This window comes from Cololabis saira, chromosome 9 (genome assembly GCF_033807715.1).
Source record: "Cololabis saira isolate AMF1-May2022 chromosome 9, fColSai1.1, whole genome shotgun sequence".
NCBI lineage: Eukaryota > Metazoa > Chordata > Actinopteri > Beloniformes > Belonidae > Cololabis > Cololabis saira.
The window spans coordinates 27,982,028-28,006,357 of NC_084595.1; the positions used below are offsets into that span (position 1 = coordinate 27,982,028).

The window sequence follows — 24,330 nt, forward strand, 5'->3', positions numbered from 1 at the left end:
AAGGAAGTCATCATCAAAAACACAGAGCTCTAAAACTGATGTTTCTACATCTGCATTTTACAAATCAATTAGTTGACACATTGTAAGATCAGCATTTGATTTAAGCGCTGAGCAGCACAACAAGGAGCAATGAGAGGCGAATAAAGGAACTGGTATCCAGAGGAAAAACTTCACTAAAATGAAAAGAGAAAAACTAAATCCTATAAAAAGAACTGCATATTTTAAAGTTTAAAAACAGTAGAAACACCTTAAGACAGCTTTTTATTAACTGTTACTTTCAACTCCATAAAATGTGTAGAAACATGAACTCAACCTCTTTAATTCTATACTTACAAACACCAAAGCCAAATCAAAATAAGTGCAAGTTTTTCATGAATCACAAAGATAAACCACTAAGCAGATGCCCCTCACCCTAGACAGTCAGAGGGAAGTTAATGACGCAGACAGAAGGGAATTTAGTTTTCAGACCCGAACAGGAAGCATGCTCACTGCACCATATGCAGATAAGCAAGAGGCTGAGCTTCAGCACATACCATCCCCTCACCAGTCGTACTGCTGTGCCTCAGAAATGCCAAACAGTAAATTTCATCGGTGGAGAACTTCTGAGAAGAACCAAAACCAAAAGGAGTGAAGACACGAAATCTTTACAGACTCTGGATTATCTATTCAACAGTGACATGGCTGACCTTGTGCCAGGACTACTCATTTGTTTGATGGCAATTCAGACCAGTCAACAAGACAGTAAGTTTATTACAATAGCAGATTAATCAATCAGAACAACAAATGTTTGAAGCATGAAGTCCTTTCGGTAGATACTGTATTAACTGGGTAAATCCCTGCATCTCAAATCAAGGTAACGCATGTATTACTGTAATGAAACTGTAGAGACAATACAACTTTCTGCTACAAGGTTAATTCATTTGCGATCTTTTCAACATGTCTTCAGACAAAAACAAAAAAACAACTCTCAGAACATGAAACAATTTAAACAAATTGATGTCTTATTATTTGGACTTCATAGGCACTTTTGATAAACTAAAATTGATTCAAATATTTGTTTTTTTCCTACAGGGAACAGGCCCAGGAACAAAACCATTACTCAACATGGACTAATACCAAAAACCTTTCGAGGCTCAATATTTAAACCTAATCACACAAACCAGCTGCAGCTAACCACTGATCCGTATCTGTTTGTGGACCTGGAGGACCCAGTAACAGCCTTTACGAGGGGGGTTCTCAGCACCTGGGTCATACCTTCAGCATACATCGTTGCCATGCTCGTGGGCATCCCCTCCAACACCTACATCCTGGCCTTCCTCAGAGTCAGACTCAGAGAAAAGTCATGGTCCACAGTAGTTCTTTACTTGAACCTGGCTTTGTCTGACTTGCTACTCCTGCTTTCTCTTGCAATGCGTGTTCAATATCACTTCAGTGGAAGCAACTGGATATTTGGAGAAACCTCCTGCCGGCTTATTACGGCTTTATTTTACGGCAACGTTTACAGTTCTGCTCAGACTATAGCATGCCTCAGTCTGAATCGCTATTTGGCAGTGGTCAAACCATTTTTGTACAGACGGATGGCTAGAACTACGACAGCAGTGTGGGCATGTTTGGTTGTATGGTTTCTGTTTGGAGCTGCAGTTGTCCCTGAGCTCCTAGTCAGACAGAGCTACCATATCCCACAGCTGGGGATCACCATCTGTCATGATGTACTTCCCTTAGAGGAAAGCTCTCATTCTCCACTGGTGGTATATAGATTGATGTTGGTTTGTCTGGGCTTCCTACTACCTTTCATACTTAGCATCTATGCCCATTTGGCTGTGGTTTACCATTTGGAACAAAGTGCTTGTGACTGGAGAGCATTCATTAAGGTCAGCACTCTGGTTTTCATCATATTTGCAGTTTGCTTCTTGCCCAGTGGTATCCTGCACATAGCCCACTACATCCGCCTGCTTGCAAGTGGGGACGACAGACTATATGGCTACTATAGATTAGCGGCTTGTCTCTGCTGTTTTCACAGTTGTTTGGATCCCTTCCTGTGCATGCTCATATCCAGGACAACAGGCTCTGAGCTACGATTCATCTCACTCCGTGGGATACCTCAGAGACAATAAAAGATAAGGAGAAAAAAAAAAAAAAAACTTTCCTGAGCATTGCTGGAGCGCAACAGGAAGGCAAACTTACTGACTTACAATGAAACAGGGCAATCTGTTTAATACAACAATGTTGGCAACAGTGAGGCATTTGTATAGATTCTTATACATTGTAAATATTGTAAAGTTCATTATAAATCCCAGAAAAATGTATCCTCAAATTTATAAAGGAAAACTGAATAAAAAAAAGTCAATGTTTATGTAGAAATCTACTCCAACACTTTCAATGTTTTATTTCTTTCAAAAATGTGTTCTTCTAAAATTGAAGAAAAACATGTAACAACTGTTTATGCACATTTTGTACCCTTAAGATGCATCATAAACAGTGGTGGGTCTGGAATGAAAAGTTCAATGGGCCACAATATTTTTTCTGTTATGTAACTTACAAACCAAATTTGCTCAGTATTATATGCAGGATTTCTACTAGATGTAAATGATCGTGGTGCACTGCCACGCCAAAATAAAAGCCTCAAGAATTATTTTCTTATTATTTTCAGAAGTTACAAATGTACATTATATTGTATGAATGGATTTATCGATAAAGTTTGTATTTGCACACATTTACAGACCACATATGACCATTTCTACCTATTCTGGACTGACGCAAGTCATCCCAATATTTTTATTGGATGGTCTCAGCATGGGGCCTTCATAACTGTGCCCCACAGCGATCTACCAAGACCGTGTTGGACATGTGCACTGTGATTTCAAGAGGTTCATTACTTAAATAAGCACCAAAGGGCCGGCCCCATTTTCAGGTGCTTTGAGAGGAATAAGGCTTACTACAGCCTGTCAACACCCTGCCAAATATCGTTGGCAATATATAAACACAAACATATAAGACAACGATTGTCTTTGTAAGAGAATTTGTCTTAATATAATTAATTATCTGTGATAATGACAGATTCTGTTACACTTAGTTCAAGGCAGCATATTGCTTCTTAGCGATATTTGGTGGGGCTTGGTCCCACTGGCGCCACATGCAGAGGCTCATGATCACAAATAAAAGATAGAAAGCTCTGTGTCATTTTACCTGGCAGAGAAGTTGCTTGGTGTGTTGTAGGACATCATGGTAGTGTTTGGCTGTGGCAGAGTTCACTCCCGTCAGTTTGGCGGTAGGGAGGAGCAGGGCTGCGAGCGTCTGCTGATGATCACCCGAGTTAAGTGCCTCATTAATCTCGGCTATAGCTATAATGCCTAAAAGCAGAGGCAAAACAAAATGAAAAAATAAAAATCTAAATATTTCACTTGTGAAGATTCTTATTGAAGTAACTTTCTATGGTATAAAAAAAAGCACAGCACGTTAGAATATGTTAACCACAGACAAAAAATGTCCTTACGTTCATGTTCTTCTTGGACCTGAACATTGACTGTGTCAATGCACTTTTGAACATCGTTCCAAGTCAGAAACTCTTGGCCCTTTGCAAGACTCTCTGCTCGCTCCTTGATGAGCATGTCAGCATATCTAGGGGAAAAAAAAGAAATAAATTTCATGATATCAACTTCAAAAATCACAACTTACTTTGCATAAGTAAAAAAAAAACAACAAAAAAACAAGTTTGTGATAAAGTCCATAATCAACATTCTATAAATTATCAAAAGCAAAAAGACGAATTATAAAATTCAGAATTAGAGCAACTCCTTTGGAGACAGCAAAATGTGTCAACGTTTCAGGAAAACACATTTTTACAAGAAAAGAAATTGCCAATATCAGTGCTTTGTTATGCTGACAGCTGATAAGACCTTTTTTTGGTGAAATCCCTGATTTCAGTTTCTCAGCAGAACAGATCCACCTGTCCAAGATATCAATAAAAATTAAAAAAAACATATATATATATATATATATATATATATCTTGCCTGTTGAGGTTGTCGTGGTCTATGTTGGTGAAGCCCAGAGGGGAATCCGTTAGCTGCTCAATCGCGGCCTGCGGGTCTTTGGTGTCCAGCACCTCGTTCAGCACGGCTACTGCTGACAGCATCTCCACAGCTACACTCAGCTCCTCATGACTCAGTCCAGACTGTTAAACATAAAGTGCTGAATCAAAAGCATGATGTGACTTTAAACTATCGTGCCTTTGATTTGGTAAACAGATGGCTGTGAGCATGTCTGTCTCTTCATGTACGTATCCACAAACCTCAAATCTGAAACAATGTCTTACCCGTGCCCCTTGTAGCTGCAAACTAAAAAGCTCGGCTTGGTAGAGGCTGGCGGCAGTTTGGTAGACAATTGTCAGTTGTGCCTCAGGGTTGATCAGTTCCTCAACCGTCTCCACAGCATTACCAAGACGGACTGCTTTATTGATCCTTGCAACTGCCTCTAGTTCTGTTAAGGAGGGAGAAAAAAATAAAAAATATCCACTCAAGTCTGAATTCATACAGAGTATGATAGTTGCATTGTCCCTCTCATGTTGACATGTTACATGTTGCAATGGAAAAATAGTTAAATATTTGTCAAGAACCTTACTTATTTAGATGTACCTAAATTCAATTTTTGTAAGCATTCAGAAGCTAAGCATGAAGAGCCTATTCTATTCAAAACATCACATAATTAACATTAACATTCGCCTTAGCTAGTTCAATTGATGCTTACTTCGTTTTTCTGCCTCAGCAAAGTCATTACAAGAGCTGATGACACCCTGAATCTCCTCTTTGTCCAGAATCGGAGCCCTTACTCCATCCTGTGCACACAGATTAGAGTATTCTGGTGAGAAAACAATATTAAAAAGAAAAAAAGAGACCACATACTGTAACTATTCAATAATTTAATGCAGGGTCGAGGGAAGAAACAGCTGCTGACTCTCAGAAACGTGGCTCAAAAGTCGTGTGCAAGGAGTTCTCTGGCTTTTAAGAAACTAACCTGCCAAAAACTGAGTAGGTGAGCTATATTTTACTTTACCTTGGATTTATGTTGACAGTAGGTGATGAGGTGTTCCAGGTACCAGTGACAGTTTGTGTCTTGAACGCTCAGCAAGGCAAGAGCTTCAAGTCTAAGTGCAGCCAACAGAGCAGCTTCATCTTGGGTCGACACTGCTCGATTTACCTGTCTGATGGCTGTTTGGACTGGAGAAAGAAAAATCCAAGACAAAAAAAATACAATAAATTAATTATCTTCACTTTCAGACAAATGTCCTGTGTTCATTTCTTCATGCATAAATCATATATTCAAGCTATGCAGTGCTTAGAGAGCATCATATAAAAAGATCAAGAGGGAACATCCTTACTGTTGACAAAATCAACGCAGTTCTGGATTTCCTGCTGAGTGAGAAGTTCCTCATAAACATCTCTTTCTTCAGTAGCAACGGAGGACCGCTAACAGAAGAAGATTAGGAAATATACTTCATTATTTCACATCAATAAAATAAATGTAGCTTCTCTTAGATGCACACACCTCAGACCAGTGAAGCTGTACATTTCAAATCTCAGCCATGTGGGGAAATCGGTTGGTTCATGTGTGTTCAGTAAATGTACAGAGATGGGATGACGGAGGAGAGCAGTGATGCTGGAAAAGTGTGGAGGTCTAGCGTCTGATAAAAAACAGCTGACAGTGCAGCAAATGAAATGCGCTGGCTCAGCCTGTGGGTGGAGATGGTGCTGGCAGCTCCTTTCAGATCTCAGACAGACCCAGTCATGAATCATGCACAAGTTTATATTTTCTGCCTTCCTAAAGTGTAATGACTCAAAGTTGATCTGAAATTGTGTGCAATACTCTGGTCTGTAATTTCTGTTCAAATACAGACGGCCCCATTAACTCTGTACGTAATGCATGTCAGACTTCAAGCCAGCGGGTCAAATCTGGCCCGCCACTTGACTTTATCTGGCCCATGCAAAGACACACACAAATACATGCATAGTAGACTCAAAAACATACTTTTAAATCTCAGATTAAAAAAAGTTTGTTATCATGTTTCTAAAACAGGCTTCTAAAATGTTCATGTACCGGTATGCATGTGTTTTATCATACCATCTCACAACCTGGTCACAAGCAAATAAAACATTTTAAAACATTTAAAACCCATATACTGTACAGTAGTGGTTATACAAACAGACAAAATATAGGAAAAGAAACCATTAAGATATCATTATTGCAATATTTTTGAAAAAACATGGGTTGTTAGATTGGGAGATTATTATTACATACTCAAATCTCTGTCCAAAATTGTTAAAGGTCTGTCATCTCCACCACTCACTCAGTTTGTAAATATAAGGAACAATTCAAATCGTTTAACAAGAGGGGCAATCCGGGAAGATTGTCTTGTCCTTCTCCGGAAAATAGTTTTTAGTCAGAGTGCGCTTTACGGTTGCGGCTGCGTGGGAGTGGAACTCTGTCCCTCATACAATCAGAGCTCTTGCCACTTATAATCTATTTAAAAAACAATTAGAATAATGAATCAGACCTGTCAACATTTTGAATAATAAACTACTTTCTCCTAATCCCAGCATGTGACCACCTGTGTGTATACGTTCAGGTTTCCTCCAACCAGAAATGGGCTTTTAAACATCAGCTTGTTGAGAAACACGTTTGCAGACTAAATCTGGAAACTGGAGGGAAATCTGACCACAGAAGTGGTTGAAGAGGTACCCAGTTACTTGGCATTTTCATTGGTGGTTGACAAACATCTTGCAATTTTTAGATTCCTGAAGGCAGATTTGTGCCTTTGTGACACCACTGTAAAAGGTTATAATATTATATCCAATATAAAAACCTAAATGCATAGGAAAAAAAATTGTGTGATATGATTTTTTTATTTTTTTTTAAAGCTGTATAACTGGCGTTTTGAAGATAACCTAAGGGTGTAGCGGTACACGCCTTCGTACCGAACCGTTTCGGTACAGGGCTGTTGGTACAGTGACGATGTGTACCGATCCGAACACAATGTTTAACAGTAGTTAGTTAACAGATTTGTTTTGCGTGCAGAGTATACTTCAAATACGAGTTCCCACACGGACATCTAAAGTTGGAAGTTTGTAGTCAGCACCGGACTCCCACGTGAGTTTTTTTTTCCCCCCAGCTAGCAGACGTCAGTGGCTGATGTAAACAAGAAGCCGGAGCTTGCTGACCCTCCTTTATCATTAACGTCTCCTGTAAGGAACACTTCAGTTTCCCAGTAAAAAACAACAACGGACAGAGACAAGTCGATCAGAAGAGAGCAGTGTGCTGACGTTGTTCACCAGCAAATCGGGCATGTTTCTGGCAACACGTCAAACCTCATAACGCAGGACCAATGAAATGAAATGAACCGAACAGTGAACCTTTTTATAATTCGAGAATATTGTATTTATTGGAGGCCTTAGTAATAGATTTATCAGTTTTCTATTTTCTATTCCTATTTTAAATTTTTTTTATGCTTTATTTTTATAAGAAAATGTATAAACCATTGTTTGCAAAAGTTGAACATTATTATAATTTTTTCCCCTTACTGTACCGAAATGAACCGAACCGTGAACTCAAGGAGGTACGTACCGAACCATGATTTTTGTGTACCGTTCCACCCTTAAGACAAGCATAATGCCGATGTGGCCAAGGATGAAGTGGTCTAATAACTGTTGTACATAAGACTTGCATATAACGATTCATTTGCACCATTTGTGTTAACTAATACATTTTGTAAACTTTTTAGTTATCTGTGCAAAAAGAAAATCATTTAGAATTTGCCTCCCACCTCCCAGCACCTTTAAATTACATCTTACCTCCACTTTTGTAGCAGTGTGATTGAATTTGAGCTAATTTTTGACACAGTGATATCATCTAAATGTAACTGTTTCCAGTTTAGCTGGACCAAATAAAATGCTAGTTAACAATGTAAGCAGGACAAGAGATTAGACTTCTCACCCTTCCCGAGGAATGATCCCGCTTACGAGCCTTGGACTGGCCCAGTCTGTCCTGGTAGTCTTCAGCAAAGGCCTCCTGGGTGTTCTTAAGCATCGCGTTGGGATTTCTCAGGGCTCCCATTGTCACAGATGCCTGACCTCTGTCAACAGCCTCGTTGATGGCAATCACAGCAGCGTGTACTAAGATGAGAGCGTGTTTAAATACATTAGTCATGATGAAATGGACATTAGAAAACAACAAAAACATCATCTAAAAACACTTGGACAAAAAGGACCAGAACTCACAAGCAGCCTCATCCACTGAGAGTTCATTCGCCAGGATACCACCGATTTTACTAAAGGTTGGCATCTGAATGCCATACTTGTCCAGTTCACTCCTCATGTTACTGATCTCTTCCTCTGGAAAACACATTTTAATAATGGGGTAAATCACATGATTGGGGACAGTAAAGGTTAGAACATGGTCCAAAAGTGTCTTAGGCAGTGACATGAACCCTCCAGATTCAAAAACAAACAAGGTGTATAAAACATTTTCTGTATTTCAAGTTCTAGCACAAGCCTTTTTTTCTTTTTAAACTGCTGAGTACAATACTTGGATGTGGCCCTAAATAAAAATCCTCTGGAATAAAATACAAATATCTATATAATCCAACCCCTCAAATTAGTTAGAAACAATCATGCTTCACCTGAGCAGGATAAATCAAGTTGTGTTATTCCGATATATTGTAAATTACAATATCAGTATAGATTCTTCATACTGATATTAGATGGGATCGGTCCCATTTCTACTCCTTCTCAACAACTCATCACACCGTGGCACCCATCTATCCATCATTTCCCGCTTCATCGGGTCGGGTCACAGGGGCAGTAGCCTAAGCAGGGAAGCCCAGACTTCCCTCTCCCCGGCCACTTCGTCCAGCTCATCTGAGGGGATCCCATAATATTCCCAGGACCGCTGAGAGACAGTCCCTCCATGTGTCCTGGGTCTTCCCCTGGGTCTCCTCCCAGTGGGACATGCCCAGAAGACCTCGCCAGGGAATCATTCAGGAGGCATCCTCACCAGATGCCCGGGCCACCTCATCAGGCTCCTCTCGATACGAAGGAGCAGCGGCTCTTCTCTTAGCCCCTCCTGGATAACTGAGCTTCTCATTCTATCTCTAAAGGGAGAGCCCGGACACTCAGAGGAAACTCATTTCCACTGCTTGTACCCGTGATCTGTATTGTGGCACCACAAAGTATAAAACTGAACTCTGCATTTCCTGAATATTCTTAAAAATTAACAAGATGAACTGAAGTTGACCCGTCATGATGAAGATAAAGACGTCTGCATAATGTAACTGGTCAAATGAAGGCGCACTGAAGTAGAGGGAGGATAGAGTCATCATTGCTCTGAGAACACCCCCACAGATGCATGTACACATGTGTGTTTTGTAATGTTACAGCTGAGAAATCTTGTGAAATATTTCATTGTACAGAAATGTTTGCTTTCCTACTAGCACGTTAACTTTCCTGCTTAGTAAACTTTTCTTCATGTACGAGGGATTATAACACTTGCAGTGAGAAAGATGGATAAACTGTGTTTTGATTATTTGTAATGATTTATGTCCTATTCCAGGCAAATTACATTTGTTACGTTAAAAAAAGTTTTGTTTATTTGTTGAGGAATTGCCCAAGATTTATAGAAATACACCAGTTTGAGTTGCTCAAGTTTCATAAATGTAATGGCTACAGTTGGGGGAACACACACACACACACGCACACACAATACATCGATGTAAAATTTAGTATTTTGTGATTTGTTACCTGCAGTGGCTGAATTTAAAAAGTTTGACCAGACAGACATCCTAACCTTCTCAATTAAAAACATTGCATGCATGAGAATTTACAAAATAATACATTTCATGTTTTTAAAATAAATCCCAACATAATGAGAATCAGCGGAGGAGTGTCATCAAGTGTAGAGCCACACACTTCAGTATATCTATATTATATCAGTATGAAAAGACCAACAAAACGCTCATGTTTTACCCATTTCAGATTATGATCAGTGTTTAATTTTATAGAACTTTTGTGAAAAAATATATTTTCAGGAGAGGTTTGTTGTCACAGCAGTTACCTGTAAAGGCCACTTTTCCCAGGAGGTCTTGAATCTGTGGGGCAATTCCCAGTTTATACAAGTATAGGCTGAAATAAACCACACAGGACATAAGATTCATTAAAACAACATGAAATTCCTAAAATGTTTGACATAATATGCAGCGCATGAAAACATAACACAAAAGGTTATTTTTCCTCCCTTCTCTCTCTCTTTTATGTTTGTTATTGATCCTGAAATCTAGCCTTCTTGCACCACAGGGGGGTAGTATTGGCTCAGATTACACCCAGCAATACCTGGCAGCAGAGGCAGACTCAGTCCACCATGAAGCTGTGAATTCAAAATAGCATGTGGGTGGAAACTTCATGAAACTTTCATCTTCCCGCGGGCACCTGATAAGTGGTGATGGATTATAAATATTTCAGGACGGTGTAAGCATTAGCAAAGCTCTGAATGGAATACTTTTAGTTATGCAGGTAGTGACTACTCCTTTGCACTTTGGTCAAACTGTGTCTGAGCAAACATAAGATGCACTCTGTCCTCGATACACAGGGACCTTCAAACAACAAAAAATGTGCTTATACAAACGACAGTGTTGTGATACACAGAAAGCTGATTCAGTCAAAGATACTAGCACGGTAACAGCTGACTCAGGTTAATGAAGGCAGTTGATTATAAGCAGCAGTGGACACAAATAATCACCTACAAACTTGGAGCAACTACTCCTCTCCACACTGTGGATAATGTGTTTTATATACTGTATATTTCTAGTTTCTTCCCCCTTTTAGAAGACAAAGTAATCCTTACACCTTATACCAACAGTAACACTTGAGGTAAAGTTTTAAAAAAAGTAATTGTACACTGTTCTTTTTTATAACTGTGAAGCGTGAATAAACATCCATGTCTCTGCCCCAACTGTATGTACCAAGGGGGAAAAAAAAAAAAGTAAAAAAAAAAAGTGTTCACTGGGAGAGCTTGAGAGGCCAGAGCTGTACTTGCAGGAAGGAAATGCACGTGTGCGCATACGGAGGGAAGGAAACTAATTCTCGGAGGACTTGATCAAAACACTACAGCAGAGAAAACAATCCAGGCAGTTCACATAACCACTCCCTAAAACTGTGTTTGGATGACTGCATGGGTAAGATAGATTTCATTAAAAAAAGTGCTCCTCAGGTCATTCAAAGTAATCCCAGTTGTGTAAGCAACTACCTCAAGTCAAAACCAGAGAGCAATCTACCCACATTACAGTATAAGTACCAAACCTTTAATTAAAAATATATTCAAAAACTGGCAATTAAATCATTAAACTAGAAAGAAAATAAATAAATAAAGGTATCAAAACCTATTTGGAAATTCTCAAGGACGGAAAAGAAACAATAATTTGCACAGTGGCTTGTGTGCAGCCTGCATCCTCAAGGTGGCTAGGCTCAAAACAAAAACGTATAGCATTTATAATCTGAATTTACTTCCCATGTATGCCATAACTGAATGTTTGTTTGAGCAAACAAGCAATTCAAAGTCCTGAAGGAGTCTGTTAAACTGTAAATTATTGATTTGCCGGCTGGTTATACGGTAGCTTCATGGGTGGAGCTCATATATGTTAGTTTAAAAAATAAAAAATAGGACATATCAAATGGAAATGATAAAAAGGTCTGCTTGACCTTTAACATCATCTCACAAGAGTAGAATTTAAAATGTTCAGTTTCTGTTTCATATCACCTCCCAGGCACCATTTCTGCTTTTGACATATAGATTTTAAAAAAGGTGCAGTATTAGTAATAGTTTCACAGATACATCCTTGAGCTATAATAAACTTCTGTGTGAACCGAATAATAACCACATGTTGAACCTGTGTGTTTGACATCATCTGCAAAAGAAGATACATACACAGTAAATAAGAGCCAGGGTAAACGTCAGCGCAACGAGGAGACATTTTTTTTGAACGCCCTCCCCAAAAATAAAATATTTGAAGGAGCCAAGCCCAATGCTTTTGGCTACTGAGAATGTTTGACCTAGATAGAACCTGGTCGACGTGCTTTTGGCTTCTGCTGCCCACGTTCCCCGGCGGTGACGGACGAGCCAGGACGCTTTTCTTCTGATGCAATTAAAACTGTATGTATTGCCACTTCATTAGGATTGCTCAGACAAAGCATAACGTTTTAACTTTAGATCCACAGCGGTCAAAAACCTTTGGCCTTTCCGGGCCAAACATCTGACACACAAATGTTATGTCATCACCTTTATACCTGTGGCTCAGGTAACAACACAGCGCCACCCACAGACACACAGAGTGAACAACAACATATTTGGCTCCTATAATATTTATACCCCAGTGTAATGCTTTCCTACTTCAATGTGCCCAGTCGCTCGGCTGTTTAATTCAAATTTTCAGATTCCCATAAGAGGGCGACAGTTGAGATCAATGGTTTATATTTGTGTCCAAGAAATAAAATCACACTCAACATTCAGGTGTGGCACCTTTCAGAGAAGGCAAAAGGTCAGTCTGCCACTGCACAGAAGAGTAACTCTGCTTTCACAAGTACTGTACACCCTGCACAAGGAAAGTGAAGTGAAGGGGCAAAAGAAAAAGAAAGGAAAAACACTGTTTTTGTTTCAATTACCTCAATGCATGTATGCAGTAGACCACCTTGGGCATGTTTTTGCGATCATAGACATCTGTTGTTTCAGGATAGAAAATCTGAAAGGAAAACAAAAAGTAGAAACAATAATAAGTGGTACTAGTCACCGCCATCATTTGTACTGATGGTCACAGTAATCTGTTAAACTACGTTTTCCCCTCCAAAACAGGCACATTAGATATTTCTATGATTTCTGTAACTTTTGTAAAATCTCAGTAAATATTTTACTGAGATTATTTTAAATTTTAAAGACTACTAAAAAGGGCTTAATATTGGAGATGAATACTTTTAACACTGTATGATATGTAAAAGCATAATGTGAGAGCACATTTCTCTCCAGTTGAGGTTTTAGGAGAACAACAGTTTCAACCTTCCCAATAATATTTTGAAGAAATCCAAAGTGGAAATCAGCTCATTTTGTTTTCCAGGATGCAGTTCAGTGAAGTTTTTTGTGTTCTCATAATTATGCAAAGACGTTAATACAGCTCTATCAGATGTGTCACACCCTCATTACAATTTTATGTGTGAAATATGTGGCTATATGCAACAAAGCAGCAGAAAATTAGGTAAAATTCATGCACTGTAAAATGAATATGTATGAGATATAAAACATGTGAATAAAGCAAGTGCCATTGTGAAAGTCATTTTTTTTACAGAGAGCATTAAAACTATACTTTTAATAGAAAAAAACAAAATAAATAAAATCTGCTGTTCAGAAGTCACTTTATAAACTCTGAAGTATTGTAGTTACTATAAGTAGAAATTAAACGATCTATCAAAAAAAATGTTGTTTGTAATAAAATGTTAACACAGAATTTTAGTATTGAAGCATCATATAAACCACATTCATGTCACAGGCAACCTCAGGTCTTTCCAGTTCGCCAACAAAACAATAAAAATACAGGAAGATCCTGGGTTCTGCCAGTGCAGTGCTTGTTTTATCAAATAGCAAACTGGTTGTTGTCCTGATGATTCCTTATATTGTTTGTTCAGCTTGAAAATGAAACAGCTGTGGCTGGAAAGGAATGTTTTGATGCAGTTGAGTCTTCCAACCAGCAGGTCTTGAGAGCAACATTAAAGATTAGATATGCACCAAGTGCAATTTTCTTGGCCAATTCCGATTTTTCACTAAGTGCGAACTACAGATAGACTATTGCCGCTACTTCCAACTTTTCTTAAGAACTTTATACAATTTTTTTTATACCCCAAGCTACACACTAAGTTTTAGTTTTTTTAGATCATGGTTTCTGTATCATTTGGCATATGTTATAGCATTGTTTTTATTATAAAATATTAGATGAAATAGTTATACAGTCATTTGCTACTATGTATTATTGTTTATAATTATTATAATAACAGCAGGCTATAAACCTCGACTTTGTAACTTGCCTGGGGTCAATAACTGAAGCCAGGGTAAACTGTAGCTACTCTTCAGTGTCACTGAACCTTCTCTGAAGCACTTCCAGCAGTGTGGATTTAGCTTTAAATGTTGACAGCAGTCAACATTTAAAGTGGATCAAAACATTTCATCAAACTTGTCCTAAGACAAGAACAGATATTGTTCAAAATTCTTGCATATCATTTGTTTTTGATCAATTTCAAAATGTTGACTACTGCATATTATTATATGTACTTTATCAGGGGAATTTAAACACATTTTACTGCTTTGTATGAATTCACCTCTATGGAAAAAATGTTAAATGTCCAATGAACATGTTTAGATTCTGGTTCGCAAAAACAGTTTTGGTCTCCATATCTAGATTTCACATTGCAGACTTTAGTACCACCTCAGATTAATTCATACCAATAAGTTTATTTATACCATGGGGTGTAGCCTTTTGATTGGCAATCAGCTTAGCCAATGGCAAGCCATCATCAGTTCCTCATCAGTCATTGTCATGCTATAAAGTCATCGAAGCAATCAGCAGTTTGTACTCATCTGACACCCAGTGTTGTCTAAACAGAGGGGTGATCTCTGATTTCACCACCAAAGAGACTAGAAAACTGCTCTTTAGGAAAGAAATGTGGTGATGTTGGGGGTCCAACAATATTCAAGTCTACGTTTTACTTTCATGTTGAATGTACTCGCGTAAAGTGGTGTTTGCTCAAAATGGAATAGGTAAAAAAAGGAGGGGTTGATTACCGGTCAGGCTGAAAAAAAAGAAGATATAATAAAAAATAAAAAAAATCAGTGAATTCCTATCGCTGGCAAGTCCCTCTTCGTGAAAAAGGGAACGGGTGTCTGCTCGAGCCTCTTACCTTGGGGAGGCCCACTGACTCCATGGCTCTGAGCCACTGCACTGTGTTGTCAGTGTGTCTGAAGTGCAGCCCTTTGCTCTAAAAGAACCACAGGAAAACACAGACATGAAAAAAAAAAGAGACAATACGTCAAAGTTAATACACGTTTTTCCAGTGCAGTCAAAAGTTATTCAATTTTTTTTTTTTTTATGTGGTTTACTATGTCAACACAGTTGCTGCATACAACATAGTTCCCAAAGACTGGCATTCCACCTTGTACCCTTTTCTGTGTTAACTGTTTAACCATAAAAAGTTTTTTTTAACAATCTCAAAATCACAAACGATGTCGTGTGATAAAAAAAAAAAAATCCAAATGTGGAACAAGCATGACTTTATCTATAGCAGGTCAGTGGAGAGGACTTACCTTATATCTGCACTGATCTCTGTCATAGATCTTTTTCTCAGCCACCATTTTTGGGGCAAAAAAATTGGCAAGTTTGCCAAGATAAACACCATTCCTAAGTCCCTCCTCAAGTTCTGTAGTTGGGGGTAAATCCTCATCTAAGCAGGCCTCCATCCACCTGGAAGGACACAATCATGAGACAAATGATTTTCATAAAAATATTCATCAGCTTACCGAAATTCTAAGCAAACATATTCGAAAGTCCATACATCAAACTGTTGTTCAACCAGTAGAAAGAAGATTAGAACAATGTGTTCAATCATCACTAATATACTGTATAGAGCCTAGCTTATTGAGTAAAGAGAACATGAACTTTCAGATAAATCACTGGTAGCAGAACATTTATCAGCTTCTTTCCACATTGCTACAGTTACTGCTCCATTGTTACACTCCCATCTGATATCTACACCTAGCAGGGGAAAGATAATTGGTACCTGAATGCCTGCATGGACTGTAGTCAACAAATACTGGATTTTCCCAACACCAGCAGCCCTTTCTGACCCAAAGTGAAAATGTTTAACCTAATAACCTAATACTAAAAAGATAAACCCTGGTTACATTTCAGATTTTACCGTTGGCATTCATTATGCTACCCAGACCCAAATGTACAATAAATATTCATGGCGCTCACAAGGTTAACACTGAAGTGGTCTGCTGGCTTCAGGGGAATGGACATTGTTACAGACAACACCCACTCTGACTCCAGCATACTTTAGGAAGGGGGTTGCTCATACACGTACAGTACAGTCTCTACTTAGAGCTTACGTTACTCGTCAAGTGGTCAATGTGAGGTCAACTGTGATCAAGATGAGCACGGATCCATGAGCTGCACTTGTGAAAAATAAAAGTCATGAAATAAAGTAAATTGTATAACTACCAAATGATCAAAGATTTTTTGAAACTAAAACTTCTCAAATGATGAATAGAGAATATTCACTGTATTAGAGTTACGCCACTTCGTTTTAAACTGATGTGTAATTTCCCTTTAACAGGAGTTTCATGGCTGTACTCTCAGCCAGACTATTCAAAGGAAAATGAGAAAAAACCCATTCCAAAAGAACTAGTGAATGATTAGTGAGTATGGTGAATCATCGTGGTATGAGAGTCTGTTACACATTATCCTTCTGCCCACAACTGACATCATATTTACTGCTATGGTTACACCTCCGTCCTGACTGTTAAAAACCTCAGTAAAAATCTGAGTTAGCTTTTACTGTTATGCTCATCAGTCTACAACTGAACTTGTCTTTTACTGAGAGAACAAAGAGCTGTTTTACAGTGATTTAGCTTGCTTGAGTTATACTTTTGATGCCTTCATTTACACCAGCAAATCCTGCCTCCCTTCACACTCCCTCCCACATGCATACATATAGCACCTTGTTTAGATTAATTAAGGTCATGCTGGCGTTCAAAGGATCCGTTTAGCAAAACAACTGTCAGCACAATAAGGAGACACACCATGCACTTTAAAAGCCGACTCAGTCAAGTGTGTAGGTTATTCACCTTGAGTAATGAAACAATTCACATAGCCAGCTATGTCCAACCACTGCTGTAACTTCATAAAGCAGGACTCTGCCAATATTCATAAAAGGTTTTATAAAGTGGATAGACTCCCTATTTGTTTTACAATTGTGTTTTTGGTACTTTCTTACTTTCTCCAAAAAATATTTTAACAATATTTTATTTAACAATATGCCATTACTCTCCATATGCAGAAAATCCACTTCTACAGGCTTTAAAATTAGTATCAGCTAACACCTAAGAATATCAATCTAATGAACAGGCAGGCTTATCAGACGGCAGCTGTGTTGGTAAAGGCACACTATGCAGCCAGCCAAGGGAGGCAGCTCATCACATCACTAGAGACTTAGGCTGCGTCCCAATACTCCCCCTCGCCCTCGTTTTCTTCACTAACCCTAACTTTTGCGCGTTCCCGTGAAGGTAGTGGTGTCCCAATTCCTCTTTTCACCAAGGGGGAGGGGGCATAACGAGGGCTAGGGGCTGAGAATAGCCCCTTCAAATCGAGGGATTTCAGATGCTGACTTGGCGAGCGAGGGGGTATGAAAATTTCCCAGAATGCTTTTGCCGTAGGCTCTGCGTCGATTTGACTCGCCGACCGAAGGCAAACAGGCAGACTGGTCTCAGAGAAATAGAGAGAAATAATCTTGTGACTCGTCAGATTTGTTTTGGATGTTTCTGATATAATAGTCTTCAGAAACCACAAAGTAATCCAGCTGTTATCTGGGTAATTTACACACTTTCAGATAAAGTTGCCGATCATCACGGCAGAATAAAGGGATTTATGGTTCCACGTTACACCAACGCAGAGCCTACGGCGGAGGTTACGCAACCTACGCCGTAAGGTCTGCGTCGATGTACGCGGCGACGCGCGCCGTACACCGTACCCTACGCCGTAAGGTCTGCGTCGATTTAACGCGGACCTAAACTCCGGACCCGGCAGACAGAAATCTCGAAATTTCGGAGCAAATTTCTTAACAGGCGTAGCTACAACTGTTAGATTTCATCTATTAAACCAACATCTTCCTAAATGATTTATTTCAGCCGGCGTGATTCTCAACAGAGCAGCGTCCCAGAGAGAGTTTCTCTCCCGGGGCTGACGGAGCAGCCTGACCCGGCGGCTACGTCTGTTTTCGGGCTGTGAGCTGCTGCTGCTCCCCTGGGGCGGCGGCTCTTCTCATCTCCGAAAACATTGGGTCAAATTTCTCAACAGGCGTTATTTGGATAAACTGAGCCCCGGTTGCGGATCTTAAGGTTACCTTTATACCTGAAAAAATATTAAAACTTAATAAAGTGCCATATTAACAGAGCTACAGCTGAAATTAAAACAGCTTTTGGCTCTCTGCTTCCTTATCAGGGTAGGGATGGAAACGAGGGGTAGGGGGAGAAATGGGACAGGCACCTGGGCCAAGTGCCCTAGATCTCAAGTGCCCTAAAATCTCCCCCTTCTTTTTTAGGGCTTAGGGAAGAAAAGAAGTGCGAGTGGAGAAAAGAAGGGCGAGTGAAGGAGAATTGGGATTGGCCCTTAGCATCTGCAAGACAAAACACACAGGAGCTACATGCTACAAACATGGGTAAAGGAATAGATTAGCGCCTGCCAACAGCAGGAACTGTGCTACAGAGAGTGGTGATCGAGTTGAAAATGACTACCAACTACCGTATATTCCGGACTATAAGCCGCTACTTTTTTTCATAGGTTTTGAACCATGCGGTTTATACAAAGGTGCAGCTATTCTGTGGATTTTTCTTCCACCGCTCTAACCGGAATTAGAATCAAAACTAAGACAAAATAAATGCAAAGAAGAATACACTACTTCTTCTTTAGCAGATAGAAGTAGGTAGAAGCAAATTTCAAACAGATAAATAAATACCGGTTATTTTCTCTTGGTTCTGTCCCGTTTTAATCAGCAAAGTTGCTGCCGTGTTAAAAGACACTGTTAGGAAAGGATCTATTTAGGTACAAACATGTACATCATTTACAGTTCAAAATCCTTCTGTACATGTAGTAAATATCTAATCTAACAACAGAAATATCTGCGGCTTGGATATCTTTTTTTTTTTTTTTAAATAGAGCGGATGCGGCATATATGCAGGTGCGGCTTATAGTCCAGAAAACAGAAAACAGAAAATCATCATCAAAAAGTACCAATATTTAAGACATCTCATGTTTCCTTCCCTCAGTTTGCCTCCTGGACAGTGTTTGAGCTTGGCCTAAACGTTGTATCTATTCAATACTATCAACATGATAGTCATTTGATTAGAATATGCCCTCAGCTAACAAATGTCTCTTCATCATTTAATTTTACGCTAGTAGATAAAACACTTCAATGACTTATATTATCTCTAATAGGTCAAAGAGATAAGGCATATGAATCACTGATATTTAAATATTCAAATGTATGATTCTTACACATAGTAGCTGGAGCCCATCCCAGCTCTCTGTATGCAGAAGGTCAAATTTTGTTTAATTATAGTTTACATAACTAAAGTTGTGTACTTCTGTTATCTAATAATATTATTAAGCAAATGTAATTGTTGTATTAAAATAAATGCACTTACTACAAAAGTGATACTGATGGAGCAAATATTACAGCTATGTGGTGAAAGTCATGAAAGTCATGAAAGACATTAAAATACATTTACCTTTTTAGATACTCTACGGAACTCAAAATACTGACGACGAGGACCGATAGTAGCCAAAGTCATTAAAAAAAAAAAAAAAGTATTTGGTTCATTTAACACAGTCAAGAAACATCCTGCATGGGTTACAGATCTCTCCTGTGAAACTTAACTTCCTGCACCTAAAACAATGGAAGACTTGTCTCCTGAAACTGGACAGGCTGGTAGTCTTGTTTACAGCTCTCCCAAAAAAAGGCCTTCCTGTTATTGTCTAATCTGTGAGCCACAAAGCTGAGCAAAACACAGCTTTGGAATAATGTAAACATCGCCCACCTTTAAACACATACCGGTAATAAGTAAGCTTTTCTAATGTGCATATTTCTCTCAACACAGAACACATTTTTGAACCTTGCATCATATAGCTTTGTCATGGGTTTGAGTGTATGCCTAAGGGGTGAGGAATCGGATGATCTTTTATCAAGTAATGTGAGTTTATTATCCCGTTTTTGGTGATCCACGGATTGCCTCATTAAACAAGTAACAATGCTGTCCAAGTGTTTCTACTCAACATAAAAAAACAGACCCATTACTGGTCGTAACACCACTCACATGACAACTAAAAAGAGCCATAACTTTTTTGTGAGCACAGCAGAGCTCTTAAGATGAAAAATAGAGCAAAGCTCACCAACATCCTGAGAAAAGTGTCATAGTTGCTTGATATGGATCACTGCTTCATGTCAGTACTTCCAAAATAACATCAGGATGACATCAAGATGCAGAAAATAATGAGTGACACCTTTAGCTCTTTGTATAGTGGCAACAAAATCATATGGTCATAAGAGTTTATGTAACTCAGACAAGAGGATTATAATTCTCCTAGGCCATCCATCCTGACTGTGCCTCTGGGTGTAATTAGAAAAATTCAGCAATTATGGTCGGTTAGGGTGTGCCCTACATGGCAAAGGGCTGGACCTACATCAAAGCAAACCAAAATGGGTTTCTATTCAAGAACAAAACAAAAAAAAAAAACAATACAAACATCTTCAAATGTAAACCATAAACTGTTTACTTTCCATTGAGGGCACAAGTTTCTTTCTAGAAACCACACTACAAGTGAGTGCATGTGGCCTGCAACTGACTGACACCAATTGCCCCAGAGCGATAAATCTAGGACCAACAAAATATAAAACAATCGTCTGTGTAGCTATGACAGGTTCAAGGGAATTAAATCTTCAACTTACCCCACACCAGTAGCAAATCAGCCACCAAGCAAAACTGCTGTAAAGCATAATACTGCACAATTACTTTGTTATTCCAAATAAAATCCAAAAATGATAGACATGACAAAATAAACAAAAAACAAAACAGGGCTTCAAGTATGGGTGAAATTTAAGACAAAATGCCTCACCCACTCACCTTAAGCAACCAATGATATAGAAAGTCACTGTATTTAATTTACACAATTTTTAATTAAATCTAAAAAAAAAAAAATAAAAAAAAAAAATACATGACAAGTTTCTCCAATTTATTATTTAGTTTTAAAATGCTTTATTAGTCTGGACATTGGAGTGAATTCCTGGATTTTGTCCAAAAATGTGTTTTATGACTCAACAGTGGTTCATCCAATATCATGTGATGATGAAATCCTGCCATTGACCCCATTCTGCACTCCACCAGTTATTTATGTCTTATCACTTACAAAAGCCACTTTGATAATGGGCAAAAGAATATCAGAACTAACATTTGCAGAGGCACCTTGGCTGCAACCTTGGCCTAGAGAAGAGGTGGGCAATTCTTGGTCCTTGAGAGTCGTGCATTTTAGATGTGCCCCTTCTTAAACACAACCCTGATAGACATATCTGTGACATCTTTAATTGGAATCAGGTGTGCTGAGGCAGGGAAAACACGTAAAACGTGCAGGACACGGCCCTCGAGGACCAAGAATTGCCCACCTCCGGATTAGAGGTACAAACAGGATTACCACAATGGTCATAGCGATGCCAAGGAGGAAAGACCTCAAGTAAGATCTTAGAAAATCAACCGGTACTGCCCATCTGTCTGTGATGGTTTATAAGACCACTTCAAAATAATGTCAAGCCTGTCATCTCACAGTGAGAAGGGTTATTCAGATGTAGAAAATTATTGAGACAGTCTCCAATTTTCCGAGTAGTTGACGTCTTTATTCCACTTCACGCCAATGTCAAGAGAGATTGCAAAAAACACCCAAAATCTACAGGCCTATACAGAGAGTATATTAAATATAAAGCTTATGACAACATAATCAAGAAGAGACTTCACATGACTGAGTTTTACAGAAGAGCTACCATTAGAAAAAAAGAACTAGGTGGCAAAATGTAGGTCTCCGACACAATGTGAGATCTCAGCACAACGTAAAAAAGTTTGGTCACGATGCACAGTCCATATTTGGGGCAACCTGTAGTCAACCATGGCCTGGTATTATTGTCCCATGCAATAGGACAGTCATCCCAATATATACCAGATAATCTACAACAATCTACAAAAAGAAAAATCATTAAGTTGTTTCAATGTTCTTTCTGACTGAAATCTGAATGAAATGCTGCAGTGAACCCTCCGAAATGTGATCGCTTGCCCACTTCAATGACTAGGTGCAACCCTTTAAAAAAGAACACCTTCAAGTCACTGGTGTTAAGAAAATGATTTGATGCATTTTAAAGAGTTTCTACAGGATGTTAAATCATGGAGTGCGCAACATTTTTAATGATAATGTGTAATATGTCATGTCTATTGTTTTTCTGAATTTGTATTTAAAGGGGACCTATTATGAAAAACAAATTTTTTCTTGCTTTAACATATATACAGTAAAGTGGTCTCCCCTCACCCTGCCAACACAGAGAAGGAGTAAAGCAACCAAATTCTGCAGTGTCTGTTCACCCCGCCCGGATGATCCTTCCAGTGTCATGCGACTTCTACGAGCCGTTCAGATTTGCGCATTTTCATTACGTAAGCAAAATACAAACCACTCCTCAGTCGGCCTCCCTGCTTGAAACCACGCCCACAACTAACTCCGTCCGGCAAGAGCGTCCGCCATTGTTCCGAAGCGGTGGCTGTTTCAACAACGAGGGACAGGAAAAAATTGGTTTTGCATCGACACTTACCCTCATAAAAGGATCCGCACCAACAGTGCGGACCCGGCAACTGCACACGAGTCAGCGGTAAGTGACGTTAATTTTTTATGTTATTTATATTTGTCTACAAGTATGATCTTTGCATGGGCTAAGTATTTAGCTCAGCTCCGGAGCACCGGAGCCACTCACCGGACCGGACCGGTGAGCAGCTCCGCCGGCTCCAGTGTTACCTAACACTTAGGTAACACCGGAGCTCTATTAGTAATACATTTTTTTCTGTCTGGTTTCAGATCTTCCAAGCACCTGAAGCTGTTCAACGACACCTTCAGATGAAATGCACGGTCCTTCCTTGAGCCAGCAATAGTGCATAAATGTTATTTATATACAACTTATGTTTTTTTTTTTTTTTTTAACAATAAAGTTGCCATTTGTGAACATTCAGTGTTGTGATTTCTTTACAGTTAACATGATTCATTTGTCTTATAATATAAGAAATGAAATGATGAGGAATCTGAGTAAATAACTGTGGTGTGCGGTTTAGAATTCAATTAAATCTTCCTGTGTGAATTAGTGTGAAGACGAGGTGACCCGTTCCCCCCTTCAGGTAACTAAAGGCAGATTTATGGTTCTGCGTTACACCAACGCAAAGCCTACAGCGTAGGGTACGCGTCGATTTAACGCAGGACCGTAATTCAGGCTTTATGGAATTGATTTTGTCGCTGACGCTCACATCGCATGGGACATGGTTTAATAGTTTATGCAGCCGGCTGCTCTTCTGCCCGGTGCGAGGCTTAGTGCCCTCCCCTGCTACACGTCATTCAGGCAGCCAATCAGGGCAGAGCCTCATCATCATAGCCTCCCCTCCCCTCAGAATCCCTCATAGAGAATGAAGTTAGAAGCGGTAAAGATTAAGACATGGCCCTGAGGTTGAATTTCTGATTTATATAGAAAAAAAACAAGCTTTTGATTGTTTTTAAGAGATTCAAGGCCCGTTTAAAATATACATTAAATGCCATAATATGTCCCCTTTAACTCATTTTAAAACCTGGTAAAAACCAGATGTCCCCAATACGTCAAAACTTCAAACTGAAATATAGTTTACTTTATTTTCAGCACGACTGTAGTTGTGAAAAACTAAGATTTTTAATCAGCCTGTCTGCATTCCTTCATTCTCCATATCAGCTCCCCACCACCACCCTACCCTCCCTCATTGTCCAAAATAAGTGGTCAGCAAGGGTTACCATGGCAATACTACCTTGTTACTCTCAATCCTTTTTCATGCTACAGGCCTCTGACTCCTAAAACCACACGTAATCCCATGCTCTCCATGGCTTACAGCGTCATTAAAAGCTCTGTTTTAATCCTAATCTAACTTGACACATTTCACAGAATGGAGTTTCCATTCCAACAAGGACAAAACTGATGGAAATTCAGTGGACCTCAGACAAAATTAGAGGTGAAAGTCACAAAGCTTAACGTGGTCATTTTGAGGTTAGCCCTGGCATTTCACCATTAGATTCTGTTGCCTATACTGTGTGCACAGCTCAAATAGCCTTCCACTAAACTGCCTACACACTATAAAAAGTGTCATTATGTAGGAGTGATTATGATGGATGTCTGAGTCCGCTCACTTTATCCCATACCCTTAACAACCTGTGACATTAGAA

The 24,330-nt window shown here is 39.1% G+C and overlaps 2 protein-coding genes across 2 annotated transcripts in view; one reads left to right on the forward strand and one right to left on the reverse strand.

Annotated features, from left to right (window-relative positions):
- iqgap2 (IQ motif containing GTPase activating protein 2) overlaps positions 1-24,330 on the reverse strand; it is a 44,979-nt gene that overhangs the window by 16,181 nt on the left and 4,468 nt on the right. The window contains exons 3-15 of the mRNA XM_061729025.1: positions 15,381-15,537; positions 14,978-15,055; positions 12,701-12,777; positions 10,101-10,168; positions 8,270-8,383; positions 7,986-8,164; positions 5,377-5,464; positions 5,052-5,215; positions 4,746-4,833; positions 4,315-4,478; positions 4,013-4,173; positions 3,494-3,618; positions 3,187-3,350 (exon numbers count right to left, since the gene is read on the reverse strand). Coding sequence (XP_061585009.1) covers positions 3,187-3,350; positions 3,494-3,618; positions 4,013-4,173; positions 4,315-4,478; positions 4,746-4,833; positions 5,052-5,215; positions 5,377-5,464; positions 7,986-8,164; positions 8,270-8,383; positions 10,101-10,168; positions 12,701-12,777; positions 14,978-15,055; positions 15,381-15,537 — 1,627 coding nt within the window. The remainder of the gene's footprint in view (positions 1-3,186; positions 3,351-3,493; positions 3,619-4,012; positions 4,174-4,314; positions 4,479-4,745; positions 4,834-5,051; positions 5,216-5,376; positions 5,465-7,985; positions 8,165-8,269; positions 8,384-10,100; positions 10,169-12,700; positions 12,778-14,977; positions 15,056-15,380; positions 15,538-24,330) is intronic.
- f2rl2 (coagulation factor II (thrombin) receptor-like 2) lies at positions 509-3,445 on the forward strand. The gene is made up of 2 exons (XM_061729028.1): positions 509-741; positions 1,072-3,445. The coding sequence occupies exons 1-2, from the start codon at positions 678-680 to the stop codon at positions 2,112-2,114; spliced, it is 1,107 nt and encodes a 368-aa protein (XP_061585012.1). The 5' UTR covers positions 509-677; the 3' UTR covers positions 2,115-3,445.

What these genes read in the sequence shown, in the direction of transcription:
- f2rl2 (XM_061729028.1), top strand. Translation starts at nt 678, where the DNA reads ATGGCTGACCTTGTGCCAGGACTACTCATTTGTTTGATGGCAATTCAG. An exon ending in TCAGACCAGTCAACAAGACA is followed by an intron (nt 742 to 1,071) that starts GTAAGTTTATTA and finishes TTTTTCCTACAG; the next exon opens with GGAACAGGCCCAGGAACAAA.